At 31.8% G+C, this 20,398-nt stretch overlaps 1 protein-coding gene across 1 annotated transcript in view; it reads left to right on the plus strand.

Annotated features, from left to right (window-relative positions):
- The window catches only part of LOC145331190 (uncharacterized), a 152,277-nt gene that overhangs the window by 82,966 nt on the left and 48,913 nt on the right, over positions 1-20,398 (plus strand). The window contains exons 13-15 of the mRNA XM_080175812.1: positions 8,193-8,269; positions 8,734-8,825; positions 11,543-11,673. Of these exons, the coding sequence (XP_080031938.1) occupies positions 8,193-8,269; positions 8,734-8,825; positions 11,543-11,673 (300 nt within the window). The remainder of the gene's footprint in view (positions 1-8,192; positions 8,270-8,733; positions 8,826-11,542; positions 11,674-20,398) is intronic.

The raw sequence follows: 20,398 nt of genomic DNA on the forward strand, positions 1-20,398 counted from the left end.
TATTCTAGTGATTATAATTTGTGTATTAAATTACAATATTGGAAGCCATATGAAATATTTATCTAACACAACTTTCAGAACAAATTATTCAAAAACCAAATAGGCAAAAGTACAATTATAATTTATTTGATATAAAAAATTTCTTTTTTATCCAAAATAGCTTAAAACCGTTATGAATTAATGTAGAGATTTCTCAAGAGCAGTAAACAAACGGTCTAATAATTGTTGAGATTTTTTGCTTGAGACGTACTAACCGAGAACTGACAAACTTTCAGGTAGACAAGCGGAACATATTATCTGACAAACGGACTGGTAGACTGAGAGGCAGGCGGATTTACAGGCGGGCTGACAGATGGTCTGACAGATGGACTTACATATTTTTAACTTTTTTATTTTCAAAATAGAGTATTCTAAAATCTTAGCTTAAAGATAAAAAGACTGACTTTGTATTTCATTTCAATAAAACAGCAATATTCTGCTTTAATAGACTTGAACACTAATTGTGATTTCATAGTTTTTGATAACTTTAGGAACCAACCAGAGAAAGATTTTTCTTGATCAGTGAGGCATAAATATAAAGAGACAAGCACACACTATAGAAATAGACATAATATATCTAGATGGCCCACCTATACCCATTTTTCGTCAAACCTAAAAAGGGATTTTTTGCAGACATATTATATTTTTTTAGCCTGTTTTTGTACTTTACATTATACGAGGGAAGACAAGTTTACATGAATTAATTTACCCAAGAAAAGCTTTATCCTTAAATGTGCGACAATTTTTAGTTGACTCATATTAAGTACGAAATGAAAAACTTATGCCCTTACGTACCAAGATCTGTAAAAATTTTCAACCAATAAGATGTCTTGAATGTACCTTTCCTATTCTTCTATTGGCTGATTTAGACATTATGTCTCTAGATTATCTATTAGTATATATCAGGGAGACAGCACCAGATTTAGACATTATGTCTCTAGATTATCTCTATTAGTATATATCAAGGAGAGAGCACCAGATTTAGACATTATGTCTCTAGATTATCTCTATTAGTATATATCAAGGAGAGAGCACCAGATTTAGACATTATGTCTCTAGATTATCTCTATTAGTATATATCAAGGAGAGAGCACCAGATTTAGACATTATGTCTCTAGATTATCTCTATTAGTATATATCAGGGAGACAGCACCAGATTTAGACATTATGTCTCTAGATTATCTCTATTAGTATATATCAAGGAGAGAGCACCAGATTTAGACATTATGTCTCTAGATTATCTCTATTAGTATATATCAGGGAGGCAGCACCAGATTTAGACATTATGTCTCTAGATTATCTCTATTAGTATATATCAGGGAGATTGTAGCACCAGATTGTAAATTATACTTGACCACTAAGTCTTAAGAACATTAATTTGCTAAAAAAAAACTTTTGGGACTTTTATCAAATCTCAAAAAGTTTTCATAAGAGAAAGGGTAGTTTTGTATATTATCATCATGGGGGATTTAACAATCACTTGTTGTCATAACATGTTATAACATATATCTGTAGAATATATTTCGCTTCCTTAAACATACACTTTATAACATGAAATAGAGTCTAGAGTTATGCTAGAGTATCATTTTCTTCTCATCTGAAAGTAGACCATAAACAAACTTTGTTACAGACTTGTTTTGTGCTTTATTCATGTTAGGTAAGGTTAAAATAAGTTTACAGCAGCCCTGCAGTAAAAAGGGTTTAGCTTCGATGGGTTAGGGCTTTTAGAAGGGACAATAACAATAAACAATTTTCAATAATTTCTTCTTAAACTATTAAAATGTTATTTAAACTCATAATTCAATATATTAGGAGACAAAAAAAGGAACTTTATCGTAAAGTGTAAAGTAAAAGTGAATATGTATTAAAAATCTTTAAACTTGTTTCATACTTTTTTAAAATTTTATTCTATTTTCTTTAGTCGAGCCATTTAAGGGATCTTAAGCAACAATCAGGCTTATAAACACATTATGTATTTAGAAAAATAACCTGAGTTTAAAACTTTTTACCAAGACACATTTAAAAGTTGAAAGGACTCAAAACTTAAAACTTAACAATTCTAAATTTCACATTCTTAGACACTTTTTTGAAACAATGTTTGATGTGTTTTGTCACTTTTTGCTTGGTTTGTGTTGATAAAAGGAGGTTTGAGTACCCCCCCCCCCCCCCTTTCCTTTTATTTCAAAATAAGGAAAGGAGGGTTTGTGCTCAATTATGGACTTAAGGGATAACGCCAAACATCTATTATAGGAACTTAAAAATGTTATCTTACAAAATTGAAATGCAATCTTTAGGAAAGGCTTCTTATTATTCCTTAGAGAGGGGATAATGGTCTGTTTATTACACTAGTACATTAAAATTGAAATAATGTTTTCGTTGGCTTAACAACTTTGGGGACTTAAGTGAATTTTTATTCATTGGATCTACTGGATTAATCTACTGAAGGGGTAATTTTGTACTTCATTAGTTTGGATGTACATTGTACATTAATCAATCAGCGATTGTCTTATCCCTGTAGATCCCTGATTATTTATTATTACTTAATATATATCGAATAACCTATCTGCCTATCTGTCAATAAATGTATCTATCTATCACTATAAAAATCTATCCATACAATTTTTTTTTATGTTAGCATTCCAGCCCCAATTTGTCAGTCTATTGTGTCCATGAAGATGAAATAAAGTACATAATATTAGAGAATTATCTATAGTACAAATCAATGCAATTTTTAAACCTGAAATAATTATTTATAGTATCAAAACTCTTGTTTGTCCTTTTACAAAAGTAACAGGATGTCATTGTCTGTCTGTACCGAAGGATCTTGTTGAACCGATATAGTTCTCCTTAATAATGTAGCTCCTTATAGGTCCTGGTAAGGCTTACAACTTTGTTACAAATTTGTTATACAGACTATCAACTACTTCATTCTAAACTTTAGATTAATATAACATTTTTCTATCCCCCATACCTGCGACACTCTTCCATAATTTACTTGACCATACCTAGCCTATAGCATAAAGGATCAACTTTATTTTTAACTAAACACTTCATTTGTGGTTTAATTACAAAATGCGGTAAACCTTTTAATTTAACCAATTAGGGGTTTTTAATTAATTTATTGGAGAAGCCAAAAATATTGCAACTCTAATTTATTTGACATCTAATGTTGTACAACAACGAAATAGTTTTACTTATATCTGAATAGGAAAATATTTATGTTTTACTCAATAGAAGTAGACACAGCGACATGATTTATTAAAAGAAAATGATGACATCATCCATAAGTACAAAAAATAACGGAATTGACAAACGGACAAATTGATTTATAGTGAAGATGTTATGTTGTCATATATCATAAAGGTTACATAAAAGTTTTCTTTGAATTAAACCATTAAAACTACCATAAATACCTTCTTGGAGAGTTCAAATATCAAGACTTTCAGTTTTTTTTTCTTCTAAATATGTATCCTTGTCTTGAATAAAAGAAATAATAATACATTTATTATCTATTGTAAGCTTTCAGGTTTACCTCTATGCAATTTGTTTCTTGACATGTACATACATATTAGGGATTTATCATATTATTATGTTACACTTTATGCTGCATTTGTATAAGTCTAAGATTACGATGTAATTATAAGGTTGATATCAACATTCAACACCTAATTTTGGTCATAATGCCGAAGTAAATGTCATTAATAGGTATTTCAAATAAATTCAAAATCTTGATTGGTTGGTTTAAATTAGCAGTAGTCAAATTTTTCAACCAATACGTTTAAAGCTACAAGAGGGGTATTTTGTTCACCATCCATTAAGATCCTTGCGATCTACAGGCGAATTATCTTGGGTGGGTGGTGAAACTCTTCCCCAAAACTGTTAAAAACCTTCCCAGGACCTTTCAGAAGCTATATTGTAAAGGAAAACCATATCAATTCAGCGGTTAGCGATATTCTTTCTGATCAAACGATCAGACAGACAAACTTAAGGACATCCTGTTACTTTTATATAAAGATAATAATTAAACTGGAAATATTAGAGTAACTTATAATTAAGTTATGTTCATAAAACTATTCTTCTACATAAGACATAATTCAGGGATCTAACGGTATAAGACAATGGCTGATGATTTACGTACATCCCAAATGATAATACACAAAAAAATTTCTTCTCTAGATTACAATTAGTGGTTGACACGTTTCATCGCTTAATTTCATGAACCAACCAATAAAATTCAAAAGTTTTTGAGACAACGAATAAAAAAACTTTATCATAAAACTTTGGGGACTAGTGTAATAAACCCCTCCCTCCCTGGATATAAACATATTATGTACTATCTCTGTATTGTGTTGTAGTCTACAGGGAATATGAATAAAAAAGCTACTTTAGAATTTGGTCTGTACGTCCTTTGATTGTATGTCAATCAGTACGATTTGACAGAGAAAATTTTAAACGTAACACTTTTGGCCGAAACACATCCTATTATATAAAGTAGTAAGCTTTTTTTCTGTAGCAAATGATCTCTCTCTAACCACCGAATCTATATGGTTCTCCTTTAGAGTGAAGATTCGTATAGGTCCTGAGGGGGTTTTAGGCAATTTTATTTTTATAGAAAAGTCTGGGTTTGGTTTTAGGCTATTTTTCTGCCCTTTAATATTCCTTCGAATCTATAGCCCCTAAATGGTAGGGGCACAGCCGATAGTTGTTAATAATGTTGTAATATATTTTTTCACAAACTAATTTTTAATCTGTATCCTATATTTATAAAAGTTTGTATTGGTTTTAAACAGAACAAATAAATTAATCAAAATCTTGTTATACACTGAACTGATTAGATGTTTCATTTTAGAGAAGCGTTTTAAAGGTCCTCTGATAGTTTTATGTTTATTGTGATTTTAGATTTATCCCAGCCCAGCCCGTTGACTATATATGCAGCCGCTCGTTTCGTATTGAAGTAGCATGTGTTGGCAAGAAATTGAGTAATACTAATTGATTTCAAAATAGGACATGATAATAGTAAAACAATGTCTTTTACCATTTAATATTAGCTTGTAAATACATATAACCTAAATAAATAGAAATATTAAAAGAAGATCTAAAGGGATAAGGCAATGGCTGATAATTTGCTGTGCATCCCAAATAATTATACACAAAATTATCCTTCAGTAGATTACAATGAGGGGGTTGAAACATTTGGATACTTAACTTAATGAACCAACGAATCAAAATTCAATAAAAGTCTACATAGTTGTTGAGCCAACTAATTAGAAAACATTATTTTAAAACATTGAGGACTAATGTAATAAACTGCCCAATGTCCGCTCCCTCCCTGAATAGTTAATAAATTTTCCTATAAAGCAATGATTATTAGAATGAAACCTCCCAATTCTTAAAAAAAACATGCTGTTACATTGTTTTTGCTGCGCCACTTATGGAAATAATTTATTTTTTTTTGTATATGCTGCTTCATCATTATTGATTATACCGTAATGAAATTAATCTTCTTCCATGAGATTGTTAAACGTGTCTGAGCACGTGAATATCAACATAGAACCAGATCTCAGCCATACTGAAAAATCATGTATGGCATCGTATTACAGAAAATTTTCCACGAATATCTAAATAAAAAAAGTAAAACTGGTTTTAATCTTAATATTATTTCATTTTGATATCCGCGGAAATTTGTCTATAGTATGATGCGAAAAAATAACTAAATACTAAGTAGAACAATTTCTATAAGTCTTTAGCTTAAGATCTCGGCAACCACTAAACAGATTTGTATCTACTCTTCAGGGAATATAGATATTGATTATGTGCTTTTTTCTTGAAGGTTGGGACACCCACAACCCCGGTATACTATCTACATACCTCTTGTAATGAAGTTAGTAAACATTAAACGTCGTCAGAGAGTTGCAAAATTCCTAATTGTCATAGGATTTGCCATTTTAACCGCCTAATTTATAGTTATTTGAACTGACGGACGAACTGCAAATGTAGAAAAATATAACTGAAAATATACGGTTTTCTAAAAATTTAAATTTATTAAAAGAATAGTTGTTTTTTATTTTAAAAATGAAATTTATTATTAAAATTATTTGTTCATGGGTTGATGCATTTTATGATAGTATAATATAATTCTTTTGCTGAAGCTTTTTTAAAAATTCTATGGCATGTCAGTCCATCCTTTAGTAAGGTAATTTCTGTAATGATAAGATATAATTTAGTGGTTTATAACTGACATATTAACGACAGAAGAGTATATGATTTTAATTATGCATGCACATATGTTGATATGCTAACTTAAAAATTCTGATTATTGGCATATCAATTTTAAAATGAAAATAACCATATTGATTAAAGTATATTAAGTATCTTAAACCATTACCAAACATTGAATCAATTGTTTACGAGATCTTTCGGGGCACACATCATACTTAGAATTGGAAAATTTCATCCTTGTTTCTTCTCTTACATTTTCTCTCACTCTCATAGGCTTTTTAGTGGCTTAATTTGGTAACAAAATAAGCAAATATGCATCTATGCTTTTCTTAATAAAATACACGGTTTCAGGATGGCCACAAAAAATCTATAATTGATTTTTAAAGTTTAGCCTCTAGATGAATATGCTTATTAACTGAAAAGCTTAATTGAATCATTTGCCTCTGAGAGCTTTTATATAAACCTAAAAACCTTAATAACATTATGTTATAGACTACTGGCCTCTCCTTTAGCCTCTATGATTTCTTACAATAAAGTATAAAAGAGGCAGAAAAATAGCATAAAACCTCTCTTAACTCATTCTGTTCAGGGATAACGAGACCTTAAAGAACAAAAATCTTATCTTTAAATAATAGTATGAAAATTGTTGCTGCGCCTCTCATGGATATTTTTATGTTAAATTTAATGTCCACCCTACATGAACTAATCTGTATAAATAGTATATATATATTCGCAAGCTGACATAACTTTTCCATTAACAAATAATCAAAATAAATATTAATGGTTCCAAGATAAAAGGAAGATAATATCCGTAACTGCGAAGCTCATCATATAAGATATTTTTTAAAAATAGTTTATTAAACCAAAAAGACCAAAATTATGAAGTGAAAAATATAAATGTAGCTTAAAACATGCCTAAAAGCAGTCTGACGGCCATGGATGTTTTTTACTTAATTATGCTCCATTTTGATGGGAATGTTTACAAAATGTTTCAGTCGTCTATCTTTTAAAGAAGCCGAGAAAATCATAGTTTCTCACAAAACGTTTTAGACAATCGGACATTTTTAATTATATAAAAATGTTCAACATTTCATGAAGTATGGATAAGCTATGCTCCTCGTAATAAAATACATCAATCTAGCCACTAAGTTATTTTCGTACTAAGTAAAAAGTAGGGTATACTCTATTTTATTAAATATATTGTACTGTATAATTCTATATTTGGAATTAGTTTCAAATTAATCAAATATTAAATGACATTTTAAATGTGACTTCCCGTACTTTATTTGACTTATTTTCTGGCTCAACTTCTCCCCTAGCATTTGGGAAATTTACTCAAAAAAGGACTGGTTGGAATTTTTAAAAAATAAGCTTAAGTTAAAATTTTATTTCGGCTTTTCTTACAATCAACAAAAAATATAATAAAACCTACTTTTAAAGGGCATCTTTGGATACTTTATCCGAAGTAGAAGGATAGGGTAGACAAATAGCCTAAACTCACCCAAGACATAAATCTAAAAGTTGAACAGCCTAAAAACACCCTGAAGTAAATAATGGAGAACTTAATCGGTTAATTAGTTATATAATTCTTATGATACAGAAGAAGGAAAACCTTACCACTTTATGTGTTACAAAAGTATTTCATAGCTGTCTATAGTGCCCTAGCAAAACGGGGATAGATATCACTGCTTTTAGCCTACCTATTCTATTGACGTCAAGAAATACCCTATACCCTATCTCTTTTCTTGGGGTTTCTTTTCCCCTTTCCTTTCTCTTTCCATCTGCTATGACGTCAAATAAATAGGTAGGCAAAAGCTGTGACATCTATCCCCATTTTCCTAGGGCACTAAACACAGCTACAAGAAAGTCACATAATAGGTGTCGAATGCTTTGCAAAAGTCTAACTAACATTAATTGACCTATTTATATTTCAGGGTATCGGGTCTTTGTTCAGTGCTCTTAAAGTTGTCAGACTTCTCAGGCTCGGCAGAGTGGTCAGAAAATTAGATAGGTATTATTTTCCTAATTTATAACAATAACATTTCCAACTCATTTTTCACCACTCTCCTCTATTTTTCAATAATAGGAAAATATGAGGAGAGTTTTTTTCTTGTGTTTTTTAGTTTAGATAAGATTGGGTTAGGTTATATTCGTAACAGTGTAGGCCCGCATGATTATAATAATCAACCTTTCCCCTCTCTTTTTCAAAAAGAAAAAGTGGTGGTTTTCAGTATTTACTAGGCATTTTAAGAGTAAAATAAATAGAGAGCTTTATCTTAATTATAATTATATTAAATTGAAGTTTTTTTCTTCAAATAAATCAAAATAATCAAAATTTATTAAAAGTGTCCAAAGTTTTCAAGCAATCATACATATAATTTACATTCCAATGTCCTATCTCTACCCAGAATTAATATTAAATTGAAATTATTTAACAGACCAAAATTAGAGGTGATTATTTTTTTTATTTTTCAGATATTTGGAGTATGGTGCAGCCATGCTAATTATTCTACTCTTATTCTTTCTACTAGTGGCTCATTGGCTGGCTTGTATCTTCTATTCTATAGGTTAGTTATCTAGTATTTTCTATCTATTATATAGGTTAGTTATCTAGTATTTTCTATCTATTCTATAGGTTAGTTATCTAGTATTTTCTATCTATTCTATAGGTTAGTTATCTAGTATTTTCTATCTATTCTATAGGTTAGTTATCTAGTATTTTCTATCTATTCTATAGGTTAGTTATCTAGTATTTTCTTTCTATTCTATAGGTTAGTTATCTAGTATTTTCTATCTATTCTATAGGTTAGTTATCTAGTATTTTCTATCTATTCTATAGGTTAGTTATCTAGTATTTTCTTTCTATTCTATAGGTTAGTTATCTAGTGTTTTCTTTCTATTCTATAGGTTAGTTATCTATAGGTTAGTTGTAAAATGATAGATGATTATTATTCATTTTACTACTAATTCTGTATGTCTGTTTATCTAAATATTCAATAATCTATCTATTCAATTCATCTATATTCTATTGATACAACATATTTCTCCACTTTTTTCATCTATTGAATATATCTTTTTGCTATAGAATACAATTGGATAAGTTTATTACACGTATTTTAAGGGATAAGAAAATAGATAGATTAATGTAATATTGAAATAAAAAAACAAAATTCCCTGTCTCGAGATTAAGATAAAAAATTAGCCACTGCGAGTTGTGCACTACTAGTATTTAAACCAACTAATTAAAGAGAAGCAGCTTATAGTGCCTAATAAAAAATGACGTCATACAAATGACCAATGACAGGTCATTATATATCTTTTACCATTGGACAATAAGTCCAAAATAATTTACAGATCAATGTCCATTCACTCCCTGATAAAACCTAAAATACTATTATGAAACAGCTTTGCTTAAACCACAGTGTACAATTGGACAGAGATTTTAATAATACAAAATTATTATTTTTGAGTAGTTGGACAAAGTGGTTCAAAAATCAGCCATGTGATGTTTTAAAAATGAGGGAGATAAGAGGATAAGTGTGAAAGAAACCCCCCAAAAAAAGAGATGGATAATCCCTCATTTTTATAACGTCACACAGCTGACTTTTTAAGACACTTTGTCCAGCTACATTTTTGACAGCTTCAGTATAATTTACAATATATTCTATTATATAAAGCAGTAAGGTTTTTTTTATTTATCCGTCAAGATCTCTATAGCCATTGACCCGATAGAGTTCTTAGGAAACAGGATGGTGCTTAGGGTTTTTACCTCCTTCAATTCCTGTGGAATGCCATGAGCGCAGCTGCTAGGATAAGGAAAAAGTTATTTTTGAAAAATTAGTAATTCTCATTGATTGGTGTATCCCTAGTGATTAAAAAATATAAAAAAAAAGGAATTTTTCCTTAAAATTAATTTGTGGAATATATCAAATTGAATTATCTATTGATATTACCTTCACAAAAATATTTAGGAATAGTCCCTTTCGTGGAAACGCCCCTTAAGGGGTGATTCGTCGTAATTTTTAAATGGCTTTTGATAGGTTTTTTAGGTTAGGTGATCAGGGTTTGGCAATTGGCTCCGCAGGGTTAGAGCCCCCCGCAGTTGCTAGAAATAGGAGAAAAGCTTATGTGAAAAAAACGAGCGTTGCCACGAAAGGGACTATACCCAAATTTTTTCGTTCTTTTATTCTATTGTTTCTCGATCCCAATCCGTAAAAATATATAATTCTCGATGTGAAAATTTTCCTATTGAATATTTATCCGATTATAAAACTTCACTTAAACCTAACGTTTACAAACATTCAATTGTCGAAGAAGTTAGAAAATATGTTGAAATAATTTATTTTAAGCATATGTATAATATGATTTAAAATAGAATGAATAACAAAATGTTATAAGTAATACACTTTTTTTTTAATGATACTCATAATTTAAAATAACATTTTGAAAATGCAATCTATCTATATATCTGTCTATCTATCTATATATCTATCTAACTACCTATCTATCTATTTATCTATCTATCTATCTATCTATCTATCTATCTATCTATCTATCTATCTATCTATCTATCTATCTATCTATCTATCTATCTATCTATCTATCTATCTATCTATCTATCTATCTATCTATCTATCTATCTATCTATCTATCTATCTATCTATCTATCTATCTATCTATCTATCTATCTATCTATCTATCTATCTATCTATCTATCTATCTATCTATCTATCTATCTATCTATCTATCTATCTATCTATCTATCTATCTATCTATCTATCTATCTATCTATCTATCTATCTATCTATCTATCTATCTATCTATCTATCTATCTATCTATCTATCTATCTATCTATCTATCTATCTATCTATCTATCTATCTATCTATCTATCTATCTATCTATCTATCTATCTATCAATCTATCAATCTATCAATCTATCAATCTATCAATCTATCAATCTATCAATCTATCAATCTATCAATCTATCAATCTATCAATCTATCAATCTATCAATCTATCAATCTATCTATCTATCTATCTATCTATCTATCTATCTATCTATCTATCTATCTATCTATCTATCTATCTATCTATCTATCTATCTATCTATCTATCTATCTATCTATCTATCTATCTATCTATCTATCTATCTATCTATCTATCTATCTATCTATCTATCAATCTATCTATCTATCTATCAATCTATCTATCTATCTATCTATCTATCTATCTATCAATCTATCAATCTATCTATCTATCTATCTATCTATCTATTTATCCAGGTAACAGTGACCTACAGTCTGGTATAACCTTTGGTTGGCTGTACACGCTGGGAGAGATGACGCGGCAGCCCTATTCCAAGGAATTCATCCTGTCGGCAGATAATACTACGGTTATTGATGTCATTTTTAAGGTAATAATTAATCAGGGCTCGGCATTCGCGCGTCAGCCGCGACTAGGCCTCAAATTGAAACCCATTTGGATGCTTCAACTTTTTTCTAAAAGAAGTATTACCATATTTGGGTCAAGTTTAGACTTTCATATAATTTTTACACTGTAAAAAGCTTATTTCCGCGAGGCTTAAAGGCGGCTGACACGCGGCTTCCGAGCCTTGGATAAATTGGCAGTAGCTAAGCATCTTGGCTTTTTTCTTAGTTTAATGCCCTTCCCTTTGAAATTTTGAGTTATTTTTGTAATGTTATGTAATATATAATCATGGAAAAATTTGAAAATTTAAGCAAAAATAACTTTTTCAAGAAGGAGATTAGGAAACTCAACTGGTATAATATGAAAATATTTTGGAATCTTTAATCAAGATTTATAGTTTTCCTTGTGAAGTAACAAGGATGAAAATATTTATAAGAGCAAAGTCATACAGTGAAATAAATATCAGGGAGGTAGGGGACATTTGGACATTATTACACTGGTCCCCATAGTTTTATAATAATGTTTTCATATTTGTTGGCTTTACAACTTTGGGTCTTGATTTTTTTTATTTGATTTTGATTGGTTGGTTTATTACAAAGGGTAATCTTATGTATCTTCATTGGGGATGTAAAACATTGTCTCAACCATGACACTTTGGTTGAGTATGACTTCCGAATTAGCGGGAAGTTCTCGAGATCTGTTGGCGAACATACAAACCCCCAATACCAGGAACCATCAAGTTTCAACAGCAGGTTTGATTATAGATTTATTGATGAAATTATTTCAAAGTCCTGAAATTACAAAATCAATTAATTCATAATTCCAGTTATTTATAACCACGTAATCTTAATTGCTTTTTTAAAATCATTTTCTCTACGGTTAAGAATCTTTGGAAACTTTGGCTTTAAAGGAAAATTATTTGGTTTAATAAATCATTGTTAAATGCAAAACTAAAGGCACATAAAAAATTACTAAACCATATATTAATCATAATTAAGTTTCATGCTTAGCTGGCTAAAGCCTTTTAAACTAAATATAATCGTCCTATACACCATTCTTCTTAATAAAATTAATAAATTCTACCTGAAGTTCTTATGGTTTCAAATCCCTGGTATACTAGGGTTGTTCACGCACTATGAGACCAATGATAGGCCCAATTTTGTTCTCCGAAATCTTCACACACTCATATCTCATTCAAAAAGTGAAAAACGTGGGCGCATATAAACAATCCATACCGCGTCACTTTATGAAAGGAAAGTCAAAAAAGACGACATTTGCGCTTAATTCTAGGATAATGATAAGGAATTAATTTCGAACTTGATAAACACAAAGCTTCCTCGAAAAGAGGTTAAGACACACCCCCCGTTTGAAAGTCAAATTAACTTCCTTAACGAGATTCAAGGTTTTTTTGCGCTGAGCACTAGCAACATTTCTCACTAAACTCAACTCACCATAATCACATGAGAATGGCCACATCCCAAAAAACGTGACAATTTTTGCTCCTAACTAAATGAAACCCCGTGAAATGCATACACAATATTATACTCCTCACTAGGACTCATAATACCTCACATTTTAGGATAGAAGGATGGGGATTGGTTTGTACTATACAATATTCCAGGCACATGACACTCACAAGATCACATACACAAATCCTAAAATGGATAATCCTATTAATCATGATGTTGCAAATATAACAACTTATACTAAATAATAATCATTTCATAATCAATAGGTAATAAATCATTATTAATAAATCAATAAGTACCTACGAAATCAGGTTGAAATGTAAACAATAATGGTAAAATAAAATGAAATAAATCTTAGACAAGAAAATAAAGATTTATAGGTACTTAAAATTAAATTTGTTAAGCATCAAAAAGAGTAGTAAGAAAAAATATTTCAAAATCCTTGGGCAGAAAGTTTTTCAAACTTAATGAATAAGAACTGTACTATCTTAATCAACAATAAAACTTTTTAATACTTAAAGAATAGCAAATAATAATATCTTCGTTAGAATTTTCATCGGAATTATGAAAAAAAATACCAATTTTTCTTTGTAAAAAAAGATGAGACTTTAAATATGAATTTTCAATCATTCCTTGATCTGAATAAAAATGTTTTACTTGATTGAAATTCATATATAATTTTTAAAAAAATCTGCTAAAAAAATACTTGATTTTTTTCTTAGAATAATATCGAATCACGCAACCTCGACACATTTATTCTTTTTGGTAAACTTTTCAGGTAAGTTTTATAATGAATTGTACTTTTGAAAAGAAATTAAACTCAATAAAATTAAATTCGAGCATATGAAATAGAATAAAAATTAATCGCATTTCATTTGATTCTTATTTTAGGCATAAAATAGGCATATGAAAATGTGGCTTTTTACTAAAAAAAATGTTCTCAATTTTCATAAAATAAGAATCAATTATTGATCAAAATTTTTAATAACCGCTTTTATTTTAATATCTGCGATAAAATGAAGGAAAGGTTAATTTAAAATATGCATAGTTTATCTTAAATTAATTCTGTGATATTCATATAAATAATAATCAATACTTTAATAATATCATACATCGTGTTCATTATTATAAATGCTTATCTCATAGAAAATAGAGTTTATATTTTTAAACATGAACGAAAATATATGTACCTAGGAAAATAATTGCTATAAAATACTTCTCAAGGTTTAAATTTGCCCTGTCCGAAATCGCTAGGTACGTATATTTACTACGAATCTCTGCTCTCGGAATGAAGAAGAAAAAATCTTTACGCGTGGATTATTTGGAATCCTTGCCTCCGGAGTGAAAGAAAAGCTTTTATTTGCTTACAAATTAAAACAAATATCTTGATTTTTTGCGATAATCTTTTTTAAAATAATAATAAGAAATATTTTAACCATTATCATAATAATTTTACATGTTGTGTTCTTTACTTTAATGCATTATCTCATATGAGAATCTGAGAAATAACATTTTTTAAGCAAACGTGAACCATGAAAAAAAATACCTCGAAAAATAATTTAAAAAATCTATTTTTCTCAATCTAAAAAATCTGCAAAAATCATTTGTTAGTTAATACACACAAACTTTTGCTTTTCAAAATCACACTTAAGGAAACAAAATCTTTTAAAATCTGCTTTAAAAGTCTAAACAATTTTGTAGAATTTTTGTGCTTAAATATGAACAATAAAATTAGTTGAATAATGAATACTTATTCTTTACAGAACCCTTTTAGGTTCCCTTCACAAGCTTAATATATAACTTGTATTATTTTTTCTTTAAAAGATCATTTTCATACATAAATAGTTTATGTTGTAAATTAGATTTGTGGGGTTGGTAGACTTTCAATAACTTTCTGGCGGCAACACCCGCCATATTGCAGGCCCTTTACCCTGTGTCGGGCGGCCAGCTTGGCAGCAGCCAGGTCGATTCTTGATTCACAACAACACCAACCTCATTATCAGAACCGGCTGCAACACAACCAACAGCGTCAACTGCAGAAATAACAGGTTTCTCAATAACAGCATCACAAGCAGAACCAACAGGTTCATCATTAACAGCTACGGCAGACCCAACCGGTTCATTATCAACAGCTACGGCAGTACCATCCGGTTCATTATCAACAGCTACGGCAGTACCAACCGGCTCATTATCAACAGCTACAGCAGTACCAACCGGCTCATTATCAACAGCTACAGCAGTACCAACCGGCTCATTATCAACAGCTACGGCAGTACCAACCGGTTCATTATCAACAGCTACGGCAGTACCATCCGGTTCATTATCAACAGCTACGGCAGTACCAACCGGCTCATTATCAACAGCTACGGCAGTACCAACCGGCTCATTATCAACAGCTACAGCAGTACCAACCGGCTCATTATCAACAGCTTCAGCAGTACCAACCGGCTCATTATCAACAGCTACGGCAGTACCAACCGGTTCATTATCAACAGCTACGGCAGTACCAACCGCAGATTTCTGCTGACCAGCTCCATAGTCAGCACTTGTACAGATAAAACCACTACCAAAAATGGTTCGCCACAACATAGACTGGCCCACTTTCTGGTAGGTTGATGGAAACACGTCAGGATGTGTATTTCCAATGATGATATCTAAGCCTCCACTAATATATGTAAATCTTTCTGGCGGCATCTTAAATATTTCGGCGGCGGTTTCCGGATGGACCGAGCGCATCTCGTTGCCACCTCCGAGGTTAGGCATAACAGCTGCCTCAAATTCTCTCAATTTACCATCCCTGTCCTTCAGATAAAACACCACATTGCGGCAGGATGATTCACTACCGTCAGCAACAGAAATGTTTGTATATCTGCCGGTAGATTTCAGCTTCAACTTGTGGGACATCTTCTCAGATATAAGTGGTAGATTCGCACCAGAATCAAACATGACGGCGGCATGGCAGGCGCCGCCGCCAGGTGCTACAACTGGAACTATTTGCAGCAGGAAGGTACATGCGCTAGGCGCAGAACTTGATTTGTAGACTGTATTCACACTAGCACTAGCCTCATGCAACATACGACTATGATAACCGTCGCAATTATTGGTGCCACAGACACCAAGCTTATCCGATTTATTACAATTGTCAGCAGCATGACCATCACACAGGCAGAGTTCACACAACTTATTCTGCTGGACAACTTTTTTTCGGTCAACAACATCCATCTTCTTAAATGTGGGACAACGGAAAATAGGATGTTTATCCTCGCAACTTTTAATAGGACATGCACTATTCCACTTGGAAGTTTTGTCCTTTCCAGCCCATCCATTCTCATTGTCACTGCGGCCAGACACTTGCGCGGCGGCAGCTCTGTCACGATTTCTCTTGCCGGCGCTAGTGTCATAGGACATATCACCGGCCAACATTGCTCCCCTGGTCCTCTCCAGCAGTTCTACAATCTTCTGGATGTTTGGTTGGTTCATGCTACCTAGCTCCATCATAATTTTCTCTCTCAGACTTTCAGGGCACTTGTCTTTGAAAATATGAATAAGAGTTAGGTGGTTGTAATCCTTAGCTGCAGAACCAACGATGGCTTCTACTTCCTGCATCATGCTCTTGAAGGTAGCAATTGCACTAACCACATCCACAGGTTTATCCACAGGTTTCATCTTGTTCAGCTTAGTTAAAATCCTCATGAATCGGCGAGTGTTTGATAAAAACATCTGATCGAGAAACGACCATTGTTCATTATGATCTCTAATCGCTGACACTTGCTTGCGTAGTTCCGGGTTGGTTATCACCTTCTCCATACACAACATCAGACTTAACCTCTGGTCAGCAAATCCGTAACCAGAGCATAGATCCTTAAAGACCTGTTTAAAGTTTGGGTAATCCGTGTCAGTACCGTCGAAAGACGGCAGCAAACTGTTATCCCAGCGCCCATACTGCGGGTTGGAACTCCGAATATCCACGGCAGACATACTTCTGGAGAGAATGGCAGGTGTCCCACTCTCATCCAAGTTAGATGAACGACGTTCCATCTCTCTAAGCCTTCGGTACATATCACGTACTTCTTGGCGCAACTCCATGGAAATTTTAAGCACTCCCATGTCCATCTTCACCTTCTCAATGACGTCGAGGTTCCTGGCGACAGTGCTTGACCTCGCGTCGTCTGAATCATTGTCAAGCCAGTACAGAATTTTTGTACACTGCTCCAACGACGCATAAACTTTATCTGCAACAGTTTTCTGCTCACTAGCTTCATCCAAATCACGCTTGAACTCGCACAACTCATTAGTATCCACGGCAGGTTTTAGACTTTTTATTAGGTCAGATTGGTCCTTGACCTCACTAAAAATGTCACGAATTGATTTTAAATTCACATTTTCACATGAACTAAAACTTTGGCAGGCTTTTAGATTGTCATAAAACACTTTTAACTGTTCGTCAAACACTTCTAGCCTTTCACTGCCAATAGCGATAGCTCGCTCAATTTTCTGCTTTTTGGTTAGTGGCATATTGATTCACTAGGTAATTATTTCACAGAAAAATTGCCAATGTTTTTTCTTTCATCAATACACTATATGCTATTGATCTATTGAAGAATGCTAACGCCTATTCTCCAGATTCTTTGAAGAATGCTAATGCCTATTCTTCAGAACCATTTGAAGTTGCTTGTGCAGCTCCTTCAACCATCAGGTTATTTGAAATTTGCTAATGCCTAAACTTCAACCTTCACTTCTTTGAAATTCGCTTGTGCAGCTCCTTCAAACTCCAATCATTTGAAATTGTCTCAACCATGACACTTTGGTTGAGTATGACTTCCGAATTAGCGGGAAGTTCTCGAGATCTGTTGGCGAACATACAAACCCCCAATACCAGGAACCATCAAGTTTCAACAGCAGGTTTGATTATAGATTTATTGATGAAATTATTTCAAAGTCCTGAAATTACAAAATCAATTAATTCATAATTCCAGTTATTTATAACCACGTAATCTTAATTGCTTTTTTAAAATCATTTTCTCTACGGTTAAGAATCTTTGGAAACTTTGGCTTTAAAGGAAAATTATTTGGTTTAATAAATCATTGTTAAATGCAAAACTAAAGGCACATAAAAAATTACTAAACCATATATTAATCATAATTAAGTTTCATGCTTAGCTGGCTAAAGCCTTTTAAACTAAATATAATCGTCCTATACACCATTCTTCTTAATAAAATTAACAAATTCTACCTGAAGTTCTTATGGTTTCAAATCCCTGGTATACTAGGGTTGTTCACGCACTATGAGACCAATGATAGGCCCAATTTTGTTCTCCGAAATCTTCACACACTCATATCTCATTCAAAAAGTGAAAAACGTGGGCGCATATAAACAATCCATACCGCGTCACTTTATGAAAGGAAAGTCAAAAAAGACGACATTTGCGCTTAATTCTAGGATAATGATAAGGAATTAATTTCGAACTTGATAAACACAAAGCTTCCTCGAAAAGAGGTTAAGACAAACATTTTATCGGCCATTGTCCTATATCTTTGGATCCCTGTATAAATTTACTAATAATATGATATATTTTTCTTGTGCTTTACAGAGCAGCTAAACTTTCGATCATGATTGTTATTCTATTTATAAATATTTTTTGTCTGAAGTTAAAGATCTCGGAAATTGCGGGTCTGACTGGGTTGGACTTTTTATCTCACCAGCTTGAGACTTATTTTGCAGTAATAAGGTATAACCAAAAAGTGAAAAAAAATCTATAATAATATTTTGGGGGCAGATGTTCAGGTCGTCAATTCTACGATTTGTTGACCTCCAACAACAATTGAAATTGCGTATAAATTTCGTGACTTTTTCCGAATTAATTTCCTTGTTTATATAAGCTGGTATTTGGGTATTAACTTTGCTTCAACAAATCTAATCTATTACTCAGTTCCATAAGTAGTGCTATAATAACTAAACATCAAAGATTTAGTATAAAAAGTTACATTAAAGTAAAGTTAATTGGTATGACTATTCGCTAATTGTTTAGTTGAAGTTTTATATCTTTGAATAAACAAAGATTATTTCTTCTATAATATATTAGGATGAAGGGAAGTAATTATGATAAAAACGCACACACATAAATATGAAGAATCTCCACTGCAAAAAAAAAACAATAATACTAAAATCTTATTGGGAAAATCAATGATCCGTTGAATCCTTACTTTAATCAACTTCCAGCAGATAATTTGTCCTATGTACAATTATCCATCCCAAGTAAGCACGAGACACCGTCCCCCCCCCCCCCTCATATTTTAGGGAAATCGCCTATCTTTCGCTCCTCTAGCCTCTAGGGGCTTTGCCCCAAGAGGTATAATTACATCTTCTAATTACCTACCCAGCAGAAAAAAATGCGAATGGATCGCAAATTTTCGCGATTGAATAACGAATTCGCAAAATTCGTAAAAAAAATGTTTTTTTTTGTTTTTTGTGGGGGTCTTTGGGGTGTCACACCCCCCAAGAAAATGGCCTAAAACCACCACAGGACCAGTAGGTATATTCCCTGAAGATCAGAATTCGATCGTTTCAGTGGTTACCGAGATCGTAAGGACCAGACGGATGGACGGACAGACATCATTCTACTTTGTATTATGGATTTCTATACATCTATCCAATTATATATTATTGTTATTTATTTATCAATCTAATAGATATAACCTAGATACACACTTTCTAAATCAGCCAATAGATAAACAGTAGAGGGACAATCCGGCCATTTCAAGGGATAATAAGTGTACAGATTTTATTGAAGAAACACAATTTTTAGGATAAATCTTTTTTGGTTGAATTATATAATTCATTCATTTATTTATCAATATAACTATTTATCTATAAATCATATCTATCTATCGATCTATAAATTCTATCTACCTATCCATCTAAACCCCAAACCACTTCATTATGCAATCTACATTTTCCTGGATATTTTGTCTACGGTAGTCCATAAGTGTACAGCTTTACAGTACATTGTTTCTATTTGTTAAAGCAACACGTATGATAAAAGAAATAGATTCTTTTTAAAGTAAAATGCTTATATTTCAATCAAATTCTATATTTTTTTTATTTTTTACCGATCCACGTCATTATGCAAATCAAAAGAAAATCAATAAGAAAACGTTTGTTTTGCACTTTTCTCCACTTTTAAAAAATGATTCTGATAAAATAACAATTTTTTAAGGGATTAATGCATTAATTATAATGAA

The sequence above is a fragment of the Acartia tonsa genome, chromosome 11 (genome assembly GCF_053477335.1).
Source record: "Acartia tonsa isolate MP-2025a chromosome 11, ASM5347733v1, whole genome shotgun sequence".
NCBI classification, from domain to species: domain Eukaryota; kingdom Metazoa; phylum Arthropoda; class Copepoda; order Calanoida; family Acartiidae; genus Acartia; species Acartia tonsa.